We start from the raw sequence: 20,052 nt of genomic DNA on the forward strand, positions 1-20,052 counted from the left end.
AAAAAAGAAAAAAACAATGGCACAATGGCAGAAAAATACAAGATGGTCTGTAACTTGCAGTGCAGTATTTCCAGGGCCGAATTCCTAGGTCTCGGGAGCGCCCCCAGGCAGGACCTCAGCAGGGACGTCCCAGGCCCCGAGCCCACCACGCACCTCCCTCTCACATCGTCCCCACCTGCTCCTCCCCGTCCCGCTGCACTCTCTCCCGCTGGCTCCGACGCCGGCACACGGTCGGACGCACCGCAAGGTCTGAACGATCAAACCATTTTAAAAGATACACTTTCAATGTATCTTCTGCTGCAGCACATTTCCCTCACATGGGAGTGAATTTTCATAAAGAGGAGACAAATATGAATAAACAAATTCGTAAATAGAAATGCACCAGGCCTATTTTTTTTTTTGTTTGCTTTGATTGCTTAAAAAAGAAAAAAGAAAAAAAAAAAAGAGCGAGCTGTACCCTAATCTGTTCCCTTGGGAGCGCGAACGCGTTCCCCGCCCGATGAAGAAGAAACAATTCCGCGGCTTCATCTCCCGGCCACACAATAGCTCCGCCGTCGGCCCTCCCCGCCCAGTCCGCACCGCCATCCCGTCATTTTCCATCGATCACCGCGCCGACGCCCGCACAGGCACTGCCCCGGTCCTGCAGGAGCTGACATTCTCCCATTTAATGAATCCAACTGCACCGGACACCAAGGAAACAGAGATCCTGTGACTTAGTATCCAAAGCCCTCGTCTTCCCGCCCAGCCTTCGGTCAGCTGCTAAGATTTCTCCCCCCCCCCGCCCCCCCCCCACCCCGGGTAATGAAATGAAGGCAACTATCCAAACCCAGAATTTGAATCTCGGGACAATGAAGCCGGCAGGAAGCCACGCTCTCCTCCCCGGGGTTTTCACTACGGAGCCAGAGCCTGCGCGGGGTGCAGCCGCCCGGCAGGGTGCGTGACACCACGGCTCCCACGCCCTCCACGCGCGTCCGCAAGGCCCCTCGCTGACCTCGCGCCAACCGCCCCCCGTCCCAGAAGCAACCACAAAGAGGGATCGGGACTGCCGGCGGCTCCGATCCGGGAGGAACCGCGTCCCGCCGGCGGCGGCGGCGGCGGCGGCGGCGGCGGCGGCGGCGGCGGCGCAGCCATTCCCTGCGAGGCTCCGCCCGCGCCCCTCGCGCTGCCACGGCGGAGGGGGAGGGCCGCACAAAGCCCGGAGCGAGCTGAAACGATTCCATCCGTTCCGGGAACGAGGCGGCGGCGGCGGCACCGGAGGGCCGGCGGGCGGGTGGGTCGGGTTGGAGGGGCGGCCCCGCCGAGTCCCGGATCCGGTGCGTGGGGGTGGCGGCGCCGCGCGGAGCATCCGGGAAGCGCCCCCTCGCCTCCCGGCCCTGCACCCCCCGCCCCGCCGCGGGCCGCGGCCGGAGCCCCGGCTGCGATCCCAAGGAAGAGCATGTGGAAGAGCGGCGGCGGCGGCGGCGGCGGCCACACCGGCAGCGCCTAACCCCAGCGATTGAGCGCATCACTTACCCCTCACCGCTGAGAGCGGGACCGGACGGGAAAGGCGGGGCGCGTTGCGTCCCGCGAGTCTCTGGCACGCCGTCCTCCCCCACCCCCACCCTGTCGTTGTCGTCCTCGTCGTCGCTGTCGCTGCGATCGAGCTCCCGGCCTCTCAGCTCCGCTGGGCAATACGTTATTCCACACACGCCCCACACATAGCGGTAACGGCAAAGAGCGGCCGCCTAGTGCGCAGGCGCTTGGGAAAAGGGCGAGGAGCCCGGCCCTATCCCCTTCTCCGGCTCAGATCCAACGATCTCTTACTGCGCAGGCGCCAAAAGCAGACAATGAAAAGGGGTTGTGCAGAGGGTCTCAACCCCTGGCTTTTCCAGCTGCCTACTGCGCAGGCGTACCTCACAGACCAACTTGAACAATGAAGAGGACCCCAGGATTAGCAGGGACCGCAACTGACAGGGACTACAATTCCCAGCGGGCAGTGCGCCAAATCCAAGTGGAGGTCGGGTTGCTGGGCATGCTAGGATTTGTAGTGTCAGTTGTCATTCACACTCAGCTTTTTGGAAGGTTTAGAACTTCTTTTTCTTGCTTATTTGGCCGTTTTGACAAATGTCGTGGCTGAAGAGTGTAGAGCTTATTTGCATCCTTGACAAGCTTCAAGGATCGGATGCTTACTAGCAGATTTGGAAGGGTCAAGGCCTTCAGTGAGCCCTTTCTGTCAGTTGGGTGGTCCAAACAGCAGGATGGGTTGAAGGCAGGACTAAGCCAGGAAAAGGGCGGAGCCTCCATGCAGTTTCTTGGCAACCGGATCTGGCAACCAAACGGCAGAAGCCTGCGCTCGGAGCGCGGTGCCCTCTGGGAATTGTAGTGTTGTTGGAAGGGCTCTCAGGAACATCAAGGCTGCAAATCCGAGTCTGTGAACCACAAGTCCCATCATACACCAGGAGGGCCGGTGGGTGGGAAGAGCTCCTGCGAGCGCGGTCCAGGGTTCCTGACTCCCCATTGACAGCAGCAACAGGAAGGTGGTGGGTTCTGCCTGGGCGCTAAGGCCTCCTGTTCTAGGAGGGGAGACCACTGGACAGTGTGTCACCTAACTCCCATCTCTAGGTCCCGAGTGTGTGCATGGCGAAGTCCCCGGAGAACTCTACCCTGGAGGAGATTCTGGGGCAATACCAACGGAGTCTCCGGGGTGAGTTACTCCAAACCCCTGTGCCATAGCCCCTTGGTACCAGGGTCTAGTGGGCGGGAGATGGCAAGGTGCCTTTCTTAATGCCTTGGATCGGCCCCAGCCGGGATGCGGAGGAAGAAGATGGATGTTTTTGATGAAGGATGGAGTAGTTTTGTTTGTTTTTACTATTAACCAGTGGCGTTTCCATTGATTCCCTTGGTTACCTTAACCAACTCTGATCTTAACATAGATGTCTTTCTCATACTGCGCCCGCAGAAACTTTTGGATGGCTCTATGCCACTTTTGCACAGTTCTCCTACTTCGCTCTTTAGCCCAATAAGTTCCTGATTCATGCTTTTTACACATTCAAATTATGGTATAATGGATTGGATGGGATTTATTGGACCAGGAGAAAAAAACAGCACTAATAATTAATTTAATCACAACAGCTATATTTAGTGATCTGGGCTATTTACATACATTAAATCATTTAAAACTTCAAACAACCTTATGAATATTCCTATTTTACACACAGGGGAGTGGAGGTGTAAAGACATTAAGTGAGGACAAACCCCACACAGGCACAGTCAGATATTAAATTTTAAAAGCTAATGTGTTTCTTTATTAATCATGTCACAATTACTATGACTGAAACCTTAGTTAATTCAGATTTTTTTCGCAGAGTACTCTGTGAGTGAATATGTATAGAAATGAAGTTCCTACTTGTAGAGAGTTCTGTCTTCTTGGATATCGTACATAACATCTAGAAACCTCAATTCTGTTCTTTTAAAGTGGAAGTTATGGTGTCGTATACAGGGTTGTTGTGAGGAGCAAATGAAATAATCCATGTAAAGCAATAATTTTCAGACTTTTTTTTCTGTTCATCAGAAGTACATTTTGTATGGAGTATATATATATGTATAAACTAAAAGAAAAGCTTCATTAAGGAATATTTCTTCTACTAGATGTAATATGTAATACACTCTATTTTACATTCTGTTGCACTTTCTTAACCCTCTACCACGACCAACCATTTAAAAAAATTATTCAAAGTGCATAGAATGCTGACTCATATATTAATTGAGTGCCTGTGTGTTAGGCATACTAGGTGCTGGAGATACAATGAGAAACTAGATAAAGTCCCTGTCCCCTTGGAGCCTCTGGATTAGTGGGGGAGAAAGACAGCAAACAAAATAATTACAGATCGCTCTGGTAGAAATTAAGGGTGAAGATCAGTGTTTGGCACATAAGAAGCACTCATTACATGTTAGCTGCTACTTATAATTGGTACTTGCACCAAAGTGAAGATTTTTCAAGGAGATTAGAAAGTTTATTTTCAAGTGACTCGAGACTGTGTAAGAGTTATTGTTTATTGTTCCCATCTGTCAGCAGCGTCAGAGAAAGTGCCAGCATTCAGTATTCAAACTGCAAGAGTCAAATTATTGGTCTTAATGAATGCCTTCATCACCCTGCTAATGTTTCAAGAACTGTTAGATACAGAAATAACCACTTCTAACTTTTCCTTTGAAAGCAAGAAAAATACCGTGCACTGCGATAATATGAGTGATTTTGTTTAATTTTTGAGGTTGGCTAAAAATTGTTGTTTTGCATTGTGTTTCCTATATTTCTCCTTCTTGACCTTGTTTTGAATTTTTATGTAAGTATTAGGGACCATTTAATATTAGGCATTTTGATGCAGTGGTTAATTTCAAACTAATGTTTTCATGCTATGTTTAATACCCATGTTGCTGCTTTTAGTGATTATAATGTGAAGAGTTTTCATTCAAAGCTAATGCATTTTGAAATACATCTTAATTTCAGTGTGCTAATAATATAAGATAGTGAAGACATAATCAAAAGCAGACAAAAAGCAAAGAAACAAGCTCACTTTAAAAAAGTTTTAGTGATTACTTTAATAATGAATCAAGAATGGAACCTGATTTTTTATGGGTTTTCAGGACTTATTTGATTACTTATTTAGAAACATTTTTGTTTTCATGTTTAATTAGTTTATTTGACACCTCATGGAAGGAAACAAAACAGATAATTTTGAAGCAGAGCATAATCAGAGGTTCTTCATGTCATACATATAAATTACCACTTACAAATAGGATAATTCCCCTAAAGTCAAAATTTGTGTTTCTGAATAAACAAAATATAGTGACATTATTATATATGGGGAACTTCATGATTTTGAGTGGCTGTGCTTAATAACTTGAGAATTGTGTTACTATACAATCAGATAAAACATAATTTAAGTTCTTTTGAATTGATTTGTGTTTTTTCTGTTGGCTTATTTGGTTTTGTCTATCTGCCATTACTTCTCCAAAACATCTTACCTAGTTCAGGATTAGAGAAAAAGCTAATAAGAATTCTTGGTTTTCCCTTGCAACTTATTCCTCTGATATCTAAATAACTGTACATGTCATCATTACTAATATCCCCTCCTCTCTATTCAGCCAGAAAGTAGCCACATAAAAATGCAAAATGCTTTCACAGTTTTCCATGCTAGTCCCTCATATTTTCCTCATTTATATGCTTTAAATATCAGTCTGGTATTATTATAGTAAATTAGGAATTTGAAGTTCTGATGTAAAAAGCGCAGTCAGAGTTCCTGCCTTTAAACCTTGAGTGGAAGTCTTGCTCCCTTAACTCCGAGGATCCTGGAACAGCCCTGGAAATAGGGAGTCCATGTGCAGACTCCACCCTTACTTCTCACCCTGTCCCTTGCCCTTTCAGATGTAGTCACTGTTTTTCCCCTCTAAGGATATCTCTGCTTTGGTTTGTCTGGGCCCCCACTGCAAGAAATTGGAAAGGTTTAACGACATTCCTTCAGAGCAAGAGTTTTGGGGACAACTAAACTGCAAGACTTCACTGCCCCACAAAGCTGTGATATCCCTACACTGGAAATGATATGAAATGATATGAAATGATATGAAGTGTAGTAAAAAAAAAAAGTGGCCATAAACCAGGTATCCTGGGAGTCACTGAATTTAATATAGAACTGAAACTGCCTTGGGAGGTCTCCTGGCAGTGTGCTTAGGGTTCATTCACCCTATAGACAACTATTATTCAAGACCCACAGAATGGCTGAGAACTATATCGGTCACTGGGGAGAAGAGCAAAGACCTCTCTTCTCATTTAAATTCAACACATTGTACAAGACCATGAAGTATAAAATAAACTAGTCTGTAGCTAAGAAAGGGTAAGAAAAAGCAGAATCATGGGCATCCCAGGCTGTTTTAAGTACACTTGAATGTAGGGGTATGATATTAGAAAGAAGGGAAGAACTTACTAGGAATGCAGTGTCCCGGCCTCAGTAACAGAATCACGTCTGATCTGTTGCTGTGGTGTTAGCTAAGGGCACGTTTCATCAGCGCCTGTGTACGTGACTCATTTATTCACCTGGTTCCCGGCCTCCCCTGGCCGGGTGCACGTAAAGAAGCATGGAACAGATTTTCATAGCGATAGGAATATGTCATTTATTTTCTATGTACACTACATATGCTCGCTCCCCTTTCTATTGCACCATTTTGGTGTTTCAAGCTCTAGACTGAATTCGTGGAAGAGTACAATGAAGTCAGAGGAGGAGAATGTGGCCCTAGGAGCCAGCTCACCATCTCTTACAGTTGCTTTGCTGATGCCCATCTGTCACCTTAGGCAAGTTAATCAACCATTCCTGGATTCTTCGTCTTCATCTATAAAATAAAATTGGAACTAGATTTGAAAATTACTGCCCTTAGGAGCCAGACAGATGACAGAATGTGTGATGGAGTCAATGGAAGACATGAGGGAATGGTGAGGCTTATGGCAGAGCTGGGCAGATGATACTTTCTCTAAAAACAATCCAGTTTCCCTCTTGCTTTCCTCCTCTTTCCTTCCTTCTCTTCCCTTTTTCCTTCCCCTTCCTCCCACACTGTTCTGGCCAAACAAAACACACGTGGGAGCCCGATTCCCACTCCAGGCACCCCTCAGACCCCCAGATCTCTAATGTTCCTCCCATCAGCACTGGGCTGGACCATGTGCATGACAACAGCTCTGTTTCTCTCCAGTGAAAATAAGAGTAAAGAGGGACTTCCAGCTAAGGTGGAGGCGTAGGTAGATACACTGTGCCTCCTTGCACAACCAGAAGAAGGACAACAACAAATTTAAAGACAAAAAAACAACCAGAACTGACAGAAGATGGAACTGTATGGAAGTCCGACAACCAAGGAGGTAGAGAAGAAACATTCATCCAGACTGGCAGGAAAGGTGGAGACAGGCAGCCGGGCAGAGAGGACTCATGGCCAGGCAGCAGGTGGTGGAACAGGAGAGGCAGAGGTTGGTGGACCAGACAAGGTGGTAGCTGGTGGAGTGGGTGGTCCCACATTTACATGCGGATAAACTGGGAGGAAAAACTGGGAAGCGAGACAGACCACACAACCTAGGGATCCAGTGGGGAAATAAAGCCTCAGACCTCCGATTGAAAACACCTGTGGGGGTTGCAGCAGCGGGAGAAACTCCCAGCCTCACAGGAGAGTTCGTTGGAGAGACCCACAGGGTCCTAGAATGTACACAAAACCACCCACCTGGAATCAATGCCAGAAGGGCCCACTTTGCTTGCGGGTAGCGGGGGAAATGACTGAAAGCCAGACAAGAACAGAGCGAGCGGCACTGTGCCCTCTTGGACCCTTGCCTCACATAATGCGTCACAACACAGCGACAGGGATTGCCCCGCCCTGGCCAATACCTAAGGCTCCGCCCCTTACTATGTAACAGGAGCGCCAAGACAAAAAAAAAAAAAAAAAAGACCCAAATGAAAGAACAGAGCAAAGCTCAAAAAAAAAAAAGTACCACAAAGCAACGAAGAGATAGCCAACCTATCTGATACACAGTTCCAAACACTGGTAGTCAGGATGCTCACAGAAATGGTTGAGTATGGTTGCAAAATAGAGGAAAAAGTGAAGGCTATGCAAAATGAAATAAAGGAAAATGTATAGGGAATTAACAGTCACAGGAAGGAAACCAGGACTCAGATCAACAGTTTGGACCAGAAGGAAGAAATAAACATTTAACCAGAACAGAATGAAGAAACAAGAATTCAAAAAAACATGGAGAGGCTTGGGAACCTCCAGAACAACTTTAAGTATTCCAACATCTGAATCATAGGGGTACCAGAAGGAGAAGAGGAAGAGCAAGAAATTGAAAACTTATTTGAAAAAGTAATGAAGAACGTCCCCAATCAAGCCAAGGAAATAGACTTCCAGGAAGTCCGGGAAGTTCAGAGAGTCCCAAAGAAGTTGGACTCAAGGAAGCACACACCAAGGCACATCATAATTAAGTTACCCAAGGTTAAAGATAAGGAGAGAATCTTAAAAGCTGAAAGAGAAAAGGAGAGAGTTACATACGAAGGAGCTCCTATTAATCTATCAGCTGATTTCTCAAAAGAAACCTTATAGGCAAGAAGGGGCTGAATAAGTATTCAAAGTCATGGAAGGCAAGGACATACATCCAAAATTATTCTATCCAGCAAAGCTAACATTTAGAATGGAAGGGCAGATAAAGTTCCTCCCATATAAGTTCAAGTGAAAGGAGTTCAGCATCACCAAGCCCTTATTATATGAAATGTTAAAGGGACTTATCTAAGAAGAAGATAAAAAAATATGAAGAGTAAAATGACAACCAACTCTCAACTATCAACAACCAAACCTTAAAAAAAAATGAATTAAGCAAACAACTAGAACAGGAACAGAATCACAGAAATGGAGATCACATAGAGGGCTACCAGCAGGGAAGGGGGTGGGAAGGGTGGGGGAAAAGGTACAGAGAATAAGTAGCATAGATGATAGGTAGAAAATAGACAGGGGGAGGTTAATAATATAGGAAATGTAGAAACCAAAGAGCTTATATGTACAACCCATGGACATGAACTAAGGGGCCAGGGGAATGCGGGCGGCAGGGAGTATGCAGGATGGAGGAGAATAAAAGGGAGAAAATAGGACAACTGTAATAGCATAATCAATAAAGTATATTTAAAAATAATAGTAAAAAGTAGAACTAGTTCATAGAAAGTGAAAGGCTAAAAATGGAAGTGTGTCACTTGGGGGTCATCCTTTGAGAAACCCAAAGATAATGCCAATGTCCCATGTTTTACTTGTACATGATTGACACATCTCTCTAAATCCTACAAAGGGTGTCTTTCTGTCCAGGGAAGGGCTCACATCTGCAGAAGGCCTGTGGTAATCTTACTAGCCAATAATTTGGTCACTGAATTAACCAGCAGTGATATCATCTGGATCTTTGGCAAGCTTACAAAAATATGTGTGTAACTGAAGCAAAAGTTATTTTTCTCAACTTTACTTATCAAACTTATTTCCTCTTCTTTTACTTCTTTTTCTTCAACCTCCCTTCAGCTCCTCCTACTCCTCCTCTTCCAGCTCTGCCTCCTTTTTTTCTTTTTTGCCCTTCTTGAATCTTTTCTGAATATTTTATTATGCCATATACAGTATGTATATAATGTGCACACATAGACATACACATTCTGCACGGCTAATGTTTGCTTATTTTTTTGATTTACTATCAGCCTCATTGAGACCGAGACAGGCAACAGCATAATACAGCCTCTGTGGAAGCATTCACTGTGAAATGACAAAATTATTTTGGTATTTCAGTGCAAACTGAACCATCTCTGTTTTCTAAAAATTAAGGAAATGGAATGGTTTGGCTATTAAGTAAGGATTGGTAATGCAAATAAAACTTGAAAACATCTGAGTTGATTTTTCTGCTGATGAAATTTAAATTGCATTCTTTATTGTTTGCTTGATAGACTCATATGGCTTTTTTTAAATAGTTTTAACTTTTATGACCATTTCTTTTACCAGTATGAGAAAAATCCAGTAGAATTTCAGTTTTCTTTTCCTATTTCTAATCAGGTAAAATGGGCAAGAGACAGGACTTAATATCCCAAAACATAACTAGTCATTTCTAGCATTACCCAGAATCAAACGTGGCTCAGTGTTATGAAATTGTAAGGGCATTTTCACAGGTTCTTGGATAGAAAAAAGAGATTAAGTTGTTTTCAAGCTATTGAGATCCTGAGAATAATTATATTCTCTCTTGGGCTGTTTAAAAGACATGCTCTAAGCACTTTGCTAAGGTGTGTGTGTGTGTGTGTGTGTGTTTACTTTTTATTATTTTCAGTTAATTTTGGACCCTTTCAGGGTCCAAAGGTTCAGAGTGTAGCTGGAAACGCACCTGTGCGCTTACCAAAGCAACCTTGATTTTGACTGAGCTTCACCCAGGCCCACTGGAATATTTAAAGGAATGATCACCTAAGGTAGCTCTGAAAAATGGTCTTAGTGTACAACAACTTCTTCGTGGGTTAGGCTGTGAAATGGAGCTAAATATGGATTCCAGGTTCTTGATCACAGTGGGGAGCGATCTAACACCTCGTCTGGACATCTGGGCCAGAAGTGCCCCACACCACCGCTGTGCCAGAGTAGTCACTGTCCTGCCCACTTTTCATCAAAAGGAGGCTGCAGTCACGATGCAGCGACGTGGTGGGTTTGATGGACATCCCTCCTCAAGACTGAGCACTAGCTGTCTTGTTAGATTGATCTAAACCGGTAGTTCTCGGCCAGGTTGCTCTTTTCTGCCCAGAGGACATTGGTAATGTCTAGAGACGTTTTTGTTTGTCAGACCTCGGAGGGGGAGGGTGCTACCAGCCGGCACCAGGTGGATCGGGGCCAGGGATGCGGCTGAACATGTACAACACAGCCCCTTACAACAGAGAATTTTCAGGGCCACTTGTCAATAGTGCTGAGATTGAGAATCCGTGACCCCAAAGCAGCACGGCTTTGCTCACAGCCCTTGCTCTGCCGGAACCGTACTGGAGAGTAATTACAATTAAGGATACAGATTGTATTGGCTGGTGCTTTTGCCCGTGTTCTGCCAGTCTGGCTAGGATGACTTCTTTATCAATGGAAAGTGACAGGTGCATAAGTCCTCCCAGTCGGCGCCAGAAGAATACCAGGTGTACCCCTCATTCTGCATCTAGCCAGTCTCCTTGATTTGCCAACATCCATGCATCATTAATGATCTACCAGACACTGCTTTCTTAAGATGTTTGCATTCTTGCTGGGATTATTTTCAGTCCTGGCGCCAAGCACTCGAGCACATTTGTCAGCTCTTACGAGTCTTCTGATAGTGTTTTCTCTGAGATTTCTGTACTGCCTATCTAGCACTACTTCTGATCTCTCTCACTGTTGTCATTGCCATTTACAAAGCGGGCTTTGTCTGATTTTGGAATATGCTGTTTTATCTTGCTTGTACTAGCTGTCAGTTCCTTCGTAAACAGGGACAGCAGTCCTCTGAACTAGGCTGAGGCCCAGGCAAGGGTGGACACACACATGTATCTCTTATCTCGCTGTGGTCTCATTTTTCCGCTTGCCTGCCCTAGTCTGGGCTTGTTTTGAGAACGGCAGCGCATCTCGTGTCTCAGCCGAGGGAGGTCTGGTTGATTGCACGTTTTCTCAGAGACAGCTGGGCGCTTCACAGGGTGTGGCTCCCCAGCCCTGTCACCGGGATAATTCCCCTCCACTTCTCCCAGTACAGATGGAGAGTGTAGAAATTAATAATTCACAGTATGTGTGGAAGCGACGATGCCTCCTAGTCTGGGACATGCTTACCTTTTGTTCAAAAACACCTTGTTGAAGAGAGGCCCAGTGGCGAGCTAGGAGTTAGCAGTCGGGAAACTGGATTGCAAAAACGACTAAGACAGACACAAATCATCAGCAATCAGCAGCTGACTAACCTGTCTAGTGCGCATTGTGGTGGCTGATGTTTGGCTAGTGGACGAACAGAGATATTACTTACTTAAACTTCCGTTCCTGTGATTCTGTAGGGCCCAGCGGTCCTATCAGTGTTTGTATTCGTAATTAAGTTTATGCTCAGCCCGGGTTTGGTACTAGGAAGAAATAATCAGGACATACCGAGAAATGCCCTGTCTTCTCAGGAGAGAAGAGGAAAGGAGTATCCTTTCTTGCTCCCTCTTGGTTCTAGGCAGATAAAAGTGGGCACACGAGCAGTGGGGCGGGAAGGAAACGGAACCTCCTGAGTAACCTGGTTTCCGTCTGTGTAAGCAGCAGATACTGCGTCTGGGGGGTAGTGCTCTGAATAGGGTCTCGGGCCTGCCGCCGCAGTGGCTCCAGCCGCAGAGCAGAGGGGTTTCGTCCGTCTGGAACCGTCGGGGCCGCTTATCCCTCAGGATTAACTCTGTTTGTCGGTTCAGCGTGTAGCACGTGTTCTGCAATTTATATTGAAATAAAAATATCACTTATCAAAATCTCAGTTTTCCACATAACACCGTTTTCATAGTGCAATGAGACATGTCGTCTCTGAACGTCATAACTTCGAGAAGACGACACGAGACATTGGAAGCATTAGAAACGGGATTGATTACATGGGCTCATGAAACTCTGCCATCATCGCGCTCTGATGAAAGAGAGGGCTCTACCTATAGGGATTTCAACTGTGTGGTTTTTTTTTTTTTAGATTTCCTTTGTTTTCCTTAATATAGCTTATTAGCTTTTAGTCAGATTAGGTATAAATAAATAATAATCCTTTGTCTTAGAGGTGCAGTCACTTGATAGCTCCGCAGCGCACACTCTTAATGTTAGCCCAGCCCTCTGTTTCCTTTCTGACGGATGCCTGGGGGATAAGTGCTTTATTCATAGATTTAAGTGCCTAAATCTAAAGCTCCGCGAACCGAACTGCTTATCATGTAACACTTTGATTTTCCTTGTCCATGAACAAGTCTCTTTAAAAAACACATTCCTCAGTTACTGGGAAACTATTGCTGCCTCTTATTTTGCTAAAATCAGGAATGCATCTTCTCCAGACTGTTCTTAAACTCAGGATGAGTCACAGGAGGATGGGCTCGTGCTGTCCGCAGCACCAGGCTCCTGCCAGAGCGCGGTCCCTGGGGACTCAGGGGTGGGGCAGAGAAAATGAAGTGAGAAAGTCACTGGGTCACTTGTGTGGATGAGTAATACCGCGTCATGCTGTTCGTGTTGAACTCTGGCCTGAAAGACCTGTTCCCTCTAGTTTAAGCCAGGTAGAAAATGGGTTTCCATAAGTGAAGGACCTACGTTAGATACCTTGGAATATAGGGTGTATTTTAGGGTGTATTTTCTTCTATTGACTTACGGTTATTTTTTCTGTTTCCTATTTTGAAATCGGTGAGCTTGGAGAATAGGGAATCTGTTTTTCAAATGTCCTGTATGCTTATAAAGATATTCTCAATGATAATTGGTAATGAAACCCTAAGTGTTTTATAGCTTCCTTACAGTTCCCAATAGGTAGTAAAGAACAGAAGCTTTTTCTCCTGAGGACAGGAGAAAAAATAGACCTACATTGTCAAAGAGAGCCCAGATCAGAAGAGAGAAAAACTTCATTTCTGCCTTTGTGCTGAGTTGTTCTTAGGGAAACGCCATCTCTGAAGAACTTAAGAATTGTGGAAAGGGAATCCACTTGAAATATTTAGATAATAGCTGCCCATGAACTTGTGTGGGAATCCATCTTTTTCCAACATAAATTTCTGTTATATATATGTAAATGGTAAATTAATGAGGTTAAAAAAAAACAACTTTCCAATACAGATGTCAAAATTTGCAGATGGCGACTGAAATCTGGGTCCTGGCTCTACCAGACAAGGAACATTTTTTGAAATATTGACTTTTCTGGATTGGAACCAGGGAATTCAATCGGGAGAGTGGGAGAAACAATGAGAAGTTTAAACCTAAAAAAGGAACTGGACCTTAATGACTGAAGCGACCAGTCTATCGTCTGGTCCTCCAGCGGTTGCGCGTGTGAAGACACCCGTTAAAGTCGGGCAGAGTGACGAGTCCTGCCATCACCAGTGTCCCCGGTGTCATTCTGTCGTTAAGACTCAAATCCTTGGTTTGGGGTTACCGTCTCCCTAATAGTGATTTCAGTGTCCACTGAGTATAACAAACCACCCCAAAGCTTAGCGATCCCCTGTTCCTGGGGCCTCTCTCGTGCCACTGCATCCCGATGGCCTCTGGCCCTGGAGCCGCCTGGAAGCCTGCGCCGGGCAGTTGGCCGGGCTGGGCTCCTCCTTCTCCACGTGGTCCCAGGGCCTCTCCTTTCCCCGTGGCCTCCTCACAGTCTCCCCGGCAGGGGAGTCCGACTTCCTGCTTGTGGCTTGGGGCTCACAAAAACAGTCCTTCCAGGAGGGAGGACGCAGAGCCTGTGAGACATTGTAAAGACAAGCCCGGTCTGGCCTGGTGTAACTCCCGCTGCACTGTGTTGGTTAACGCTTGACAGACCTGCTCAGTTTCCACGTGGGAGAGGAGAAGGGCAGGAGGCAGGGCTCCATGGGGACCACTTTTAGAGGTGATCTGCGGGAGCAATGTGCCTTAAAACACTTCCTTTTAGACCGTATGCTCAGTGTGTGCTGGTGAGTTAAAGCTTCAGTGCTAGGGTTAGCCAGTTGCACCAGCCAGGAATTTCTGCATGAGATGTAGTCAGCCAGCGTGACATCTGCAGAGCTGCGCTCCAGAGTTCACCGCTGGAAGCACTTTAGTTATTCAAAATTTGATTCAAAACCAAGCCAGGCAATTGGCTGTCTTGTGGTGGGGGGGGCGGGTCCACGGGAACAAAGAGGCTTCCCCCGGGCAGATGCCTGGTAGGGTGGAGTCCCGCTTGTCAGTTCTGCCCACTCAGGCCAGTGTCTCCAGGTGGAGTAGGGGAGCCTCAAGGGCTTTGCTTTGTTGGTTATTGTTTGGAGGTGTGGGTGGGGAAGGAGCCCTCCCCTTCAAAGCTCCTGCTGGCAGTACTATACATGGTGAATATCAACCACTGAGGTGTCAGGGACCTTAGAGATTATCACGTGTAACCTTTAACCCATGAACTTAACCTTCCCTCACTTCCTCTAGCACATTCCTCAGCAAGCTAGAAACAGCACTCTGCCTTTTGCCATAGAGTATCAGAAGTCTTGCTTCTCCTTCAGGAACTGCCCAAGCATTGCACGTCACGTGGTCATCAGATTTCAGCAGCCTCACTTTTACCATGTTGTCGTAGAACGTGCCAAGAGAAGCATTCAGCAGCTGAAATGCACCCTGGGAGAAGGCGAAGTCAGCGTTGGGGAAGATGCTCTGGATCCTTCTTTAAGCGCCAGTGCAGGACATGAGGACACCGGGACTGCCTGGCACGAGCTACAGCACAGCCATGCTGGTGAGCTGAGCGTGGTGGCCCTGCCCTGGACGACCCGTAGAGAATTCTTTCAACTCCATGCAGTAATGACTCCAGCCCATCCTCCACTCGACTGCTACGATTTTATTCCTGAAATACAAATCAGCTAATAATACAGTTCCCTTGCTTATTTTTTTTCTTTGACTTTCCAATGTCTCTCTAGGCCAAAGTCCAAAATCCTAGCATCATAGCAATATTTCTGTTAGGTGGCTCCAAGCTACCTTGCTAGCCTCATGTTTCTACCCTCTGTCCAACCATCTGTCTTGCAAGCCATGTCCTGCTAGCCCTGCTCCTGTGCTTCCGCGTGTGCCATGCCTTCTACTGGAATTTTTCTCACCCTTCTCTGCTTAGTGATTTCCTGTCCATCCTTCACAGCGATATCTTCTCTGTGAGAACAGGCACAATTAGGTGCTTCCATTTTGTAGCACCATGTATGGCTCTGGGTCTACATACACACTTATATTGTTTTATATCTATTAGTGTATCACTCTTGCCCAGTGGATTCTTAGCTCTTGAGTGGGAGAGATTTTCCCATCTTTTCTTTGCATCCCCAGTTCTTCGTGCATAATATAGGGTTTAAACAATATTTTTTAGAAGGATGGAAGGAACGGATGGGTGATGATAAACTGGATCTCAAGTAAGATTAATAAGCTCATTGCTTCTGCCCTGTAGTTAATCAACTCAAAGCTTTGTTGCATCAACAAGCAGCTAAGGAAAGTGAGGCATCTCCATCAAGAAGACGAAAAATGTCCCCTTTGGTAAGTATCAGCATGTGCAACCCAACCAAAGCATTATTTTTCTGACTATGTTTTCACTTTACAATGTCATTTTAGTGGTACATGTTATAGACAGTTCTGAGCAGGGCACTCAGAATGCACAGCACTAAAAGAAATGGCCTTCTCTCTGATTATTGTAGCTGCACAAGAGGGACCTCTGTGGCAGAGGGAATCCCGATTTTTTAATTCATTATTCACTTGAAGAACGTGAGTGAGGAAATAGTTGGGAGAATTTACCTGGCAATTGTTAGCAACTATAAAAAAGGAACAAAATGTGGAAAAGATTAGCCATTTCTTTTTTAGAAGGCTATATCTGTGTTTGATCATTTTAGAATTTACTTAATTATAATTCCAGCCATCCTTTGTAGTACTCTTTTATTATACATGTCAAAACCAAAGTATGTCATCTTATTCTACGTTCTAAAAATACCTGGTTGTAAAATGGTGTGATACAAGAAGTTACACCCTACTTCTTGTGAAATCTTTTATCGCCATTGCTTTGACAGGCTGTCTTTTTCCTGATGGGAGAAATGTGCTATCCCCAAGGCTAAGATAGATGTGAAGAAAGGGTGAGGAAGGTTTTGGCCAGGTTTAAATGGCCAAAATAATCGTGAAGGTAGAATTTTACTCAGCACTACACCCTTAGCATCAAACACGTGTCCGAAGAAGCCCATCAGCAGGGGGTGGTTCTGCAGTTTCCGCTGGCCCTCCTCTTGCGCGGAGCTTCCTTGGAGAGAGTCGTCTCTTCGTTTTTCCATTTGCCATGTGCTTTCTTTCGATCACCACCTTCACTTTCCAGCTTTAAAAAATGTTCATGTCCCTGAATCTTATCTATTTGTGGAATTTATAGGATAGAAAAACAAATACTACTAGCTACATATAATCTGGTCTCTGTATATATGACATCGGTGCTAAATTGAATAGGAAGATGATATTCGTGATTCTTTGCTAAATCCAAACACGCTGTACTTGTTGGTTTTTGCGTAGAGGTCCCCAGAATATGAGGACAGCAGCGTGCCTACTGTCCACAACCTCGTCCCCATCATCAACGATCAGTCCCAATACATCCATCACTTAGAGGCCGAAGTCAAGTTCTGCAAGGTGAGTTGCTCACTGAAAATGTAAAGCTACCTAAATTAAAGTTTACAGGAATGATGTCTTTTATGCAAAGGTGCTCTTCTTAGTCTTCGTGTTTATAGCAATACATTCACAATCGCTGTGATTGTATGTAGCAGGCTGGGGAATGACGCCCTTGACCGTGCTCTTTCTGACTGCTTAGTTTCCCAGCAGCCCGTAACTGAGCAATGTCTCATATCTCTTGGTAATATGACCTCATGTTCCAGAATTTTTTTCTTTCCACTCCGTTTACTTCAGTCCAGCTGATGGCAAATGCTTTGGAATAGTAATTCCAGTCATTCTCCCTCCCCTTTTTTCAACTTATTAAGCAGGGCGCAGTAGGTAGGGACTTCAGCTGGACTAAAGTCCCTGGACTAAATCTGCTCCATTGTCAGTATAAAGGTTGATACCTTGACTTTGAATGATAAGAATGATTCATGGGGGTGCTGATAATGATGATCCGAAAGCTTATGTGTCCCCTACAGCTCGAAACACTAGACAGTGATATTGCTCGACTATTTGGAGTTTAGTAATGCCATGGATGCCGTCGGAGTCCTTCTGACTTCCTGAAGTATGTTAGTGCTTTACTTTTTCTTTCTTTCTTTCCTTTGTCAATATCAGTGCATCAGGGCATATGATATTTTTATAGTGGTTACTGGTATCTTTTTGTATCACATCTTTGTCCCATTCGGGACAAATGTAGTCAGTGTTTTGGATCTTAGAGTACTAGAGGTGTGTAGTGGTAGCTCACCGTTTTCATTGCAATTAGTATCTGATGACATATAACACTGGACTTTTTCACGTGCTTCTTTTCCACGTGAAGATCTTCTGTGATGAGGTGTGTGCACGGGCGCTGTATTATGAGGCCCGTGCACGCACACATTAAGGATTATGTCTTCGTGAAGAATTGCCCCCTTTTTATTTCTGTTTTTTTTCTTTGCTTCAAAGTCTGCTTTGTCTGAAATTAATATAGTTATTCCAGCTTTCTTTTGGTTTATGTTAGCATGGTATGTCTTTCGCCATCCTTTACTTTCAATCTGTATCTTTATATTTAAAGTGGGTTTCTTGTAGACACCATACACTTGGGTCTTGTTTTTTCACTCTGACAGTCTCTGTCTTTTCATCGGTGTGTTCGGACCATGGAGGTTTACAGTGATTATTGATATACTTGGATATCTCTAATATCAACCATATTTGTTATTGTTGTCTATTCATTGTTTTTCTTTCTTTCTTTCTTTCTTTCTTTCTTTCTTTCTTTCTTCTTTCTTTCTTCCTTCCTTCCTTCCTTCCTTCCTTCCTTCCTTCCTTCCTTCCTTCCCTTCTTTCTTTCTTTCCTTTCTTTCTGTTTTCCACTCTTTTTCTGCTATCTTTGGTTTTAAGTATTTTTTATTATTTCATTTTTTCTCCTCTCTTATCATATCAGATGGACTTGTTTTTTTATTTTAATAAGTGGTTGTCCTTGAGTTTGCAATTACATTCACCACTAATCTAAGTCTACTTTCAAACAAGACTTGACCACTTCAGGGTTAGGGCAGATTCCTTATAACAGAGCATTCTCGATTCTTCTCTTCTACTGTTTATAACATTGCCATTATTCATTTCAGTTATACAGAAGCTATAATCTCCACATTCACTGTTGCTACTATGACACTGAGCAAACTGCTATGTGTAATATGTTATATGTGATATGGAGTCTTATATCAATTACGATTAAGACAAATTAAGGATTTTATCTCCATATATTTCTTCTCTAACACTTTTTTAAATGTAGATCTGAGGTTATAACCTATATAAATTTCCTCCTTTCTGAAGAACTTCTTTTAATATTTCTTGTAAGGCAAGTGTGCTGGTAACAAGTTTCCTACATTTTTGATTACCTGAGTGGATTTTTTTCTTTCAATACTTTAAATATTTGTTTCCATTCTCTTTTTGCTTACGTGATTTCTGAAGAGTAGTCTTATGTAATCATCCTTGCTTCTCTTCAAGTATGGTTTCCCCTCCCCCTTCCCCCTTTCTTTATTTGAAAATGTTCTCTTTGTCTCTGATTTTCTGCAATTCACTATGATATGCCTAGATGTAGACTTTTGGGTGTCATCCCGCTTAGTGTTCACTGGGCTTCCTGGACCTGTGATTTGGGGTCTATCATTTATTTTGGAAAATTCTTGATCATTAATGCTTCAAATATTTGTTCTCCTGTATCTCTTTTTTCTATTCCTGGAATTCCCATTACACATGTTACACCTTTTAGGATTGTCCCAAAATTCTTGGATAGTCTGTTCTTTTTCATCCTTAGTTTCTCTTTGCATTTCAGTTTGGGAAGTTCCTAACAACAGCTCTTCATGCTCGTTAATTCCTTCCTTGGATGTGTGCAGACTGTTAATGAGCCCATCAAGGCGTTCTTCAGTTTGGTTGCTGTGCTTTTTATTTCCAGCGTTTTCTTTTGATTCTCTTTTAGATGTTTCATTTCTCTGCTTGTATTTCCCATCTGTTCTTGCATGCAGTCCACTCTCCGTACCAGACTCTTCGGCATATTAATGATAATTATTTGGAACTCCCAATCTGGAATTCTGACCTCCCTGCCATATCCAGGCCTGGTGTTATGCTTGCTTACTCACTTTAAACTCTGTTTTAAGTCTTTCCGTACACCTTGTAACTTCTTGTTGAATGCTAGGCATGGGGTACTAGGTAAAAGGAACTGAGGGAAAGCGACATTTGGTGTGAGGATTTATGTTTATTTGTTTTATGATTATGTTTTATGCTTATTTGGCTGGGAGTTAGACTGTGTGTATGGTTTGCTGTTGCTGTAGGTGTCAGAGGCTAAAATTTCCTGTGATGTCTTGGCTTTTGTCTCCCCTGTTGTCTCTGGGCTTCCCTCGGGAATTCTTCCAAAACAGGACATAAGGCGTGCAGTTAATTTAGTGCATTTCCCTGTCATTAGATAGGAGCCCTTTGGATGGAGTGGTAAGTGTGGGGGCATGGGAAGCATTCTCTAGTCCTGTGACCACGTCTCAGTTTTTTTAGTCAGCCTGTGCCCCTTGGCCATGACCTTGACAAGTTTCTGCCAGTCTTCCCCTCCCTTTAAGTGGGGCAGGAAGTCGAGAAGGAGCTGGAGTTGGGTCTCTCCCTTCCCCCAGGTCAGTTAGGACCGGAAAAAAGCAGTTATTCAGGCTCTGGTAAAATAGTGTCTTTGGAGGAAGGTCTTGTTAAAAAGAACAGAATGCTTGGGGCACGTTTCAATATGGCTGC

At 44.5% G+C, this 20,052-nt stretch overlaps 2 protein-coding genes across 12 annotated transcripts in view; one reads left to right on the forward strand and one right to left on the reverse strand.

The window, feature by feature from the left end:
- The window catches only part of CEP170 (centrosomal protein 170), a 97,946-nt gene extending 96,090 nt beyond the window's left edge, over nucleotides 1-1,856 (reverse strand). For 4 of the 10 annotated variants that reach the window (XM_045860328.1, XM_045860320.1, XM_045860310.1 and 1 more), the window contains exon 1: nucleotides 1,513-1,855. The gene's annotated coding sequence lies outside the window, so the exon portion shown is untranslated. Of the gene's footprint in view, nucleotides 1-1,512 lie in introns of all 10 variants that reach the window. The other 6 variants (XM_045860353.1, XM_045860336.1, XM_045860303.1 and 3 more) reach the window with 3 other exon arrangements.
- A 645-nt stretch (nucleotides 1,857-2,501) lies between these two features.
- Nucleotides 2,502-20,052, forward strand: part of SDCCAG8 (SHH signaling and ciliogenesis regulator SDCCAG8) — a 182,725-nt gene continuing 165,174 nt past the window's right edge. For both annotated transcript variants that reach the window (XM_045859945.1, XM_045859955.1), the window contains exons 1-4: nucleotides 2,502-2,683; nucleotides 14,744-14,896; nucleotides 15,587-15,672; nucleotides 16,678-16,791. In XM_045859945.1, the coding sequence (XP_045715901.1) occupies nucleotides 2,617-2,683; nucleotides 14,744-14,896; nucleotides 15,587-15,672; nucleotides 16,678-16,791 (420 nt within the window). In that variant the 5' untranslated portion in view covers nucleotides 2,502-2,616. The remainder of the gene's footprint in view (nucleotides 2,684-14,743; nucleotides 14,897-15,586; nucleotides 15,673-16,677; nucleotides 16,792-20,052) is intronic.

Source organism: Phyllostomus hastatus, unplaced genomic scaffold (assembly GCF_019186645.2).
Source record: "Phyllostomus hastatus isolate PE091 unplaced genomic scaffold, TTU_PhHast_1.1 phas_contig_148, whole genome shotgun sequence".
NCBI lineage: Eukaryota > Metazoa > Chordata > Mammalia > Chiroptera > Phyllostomidae > Phyllostomus > Phyllostomus hastatus.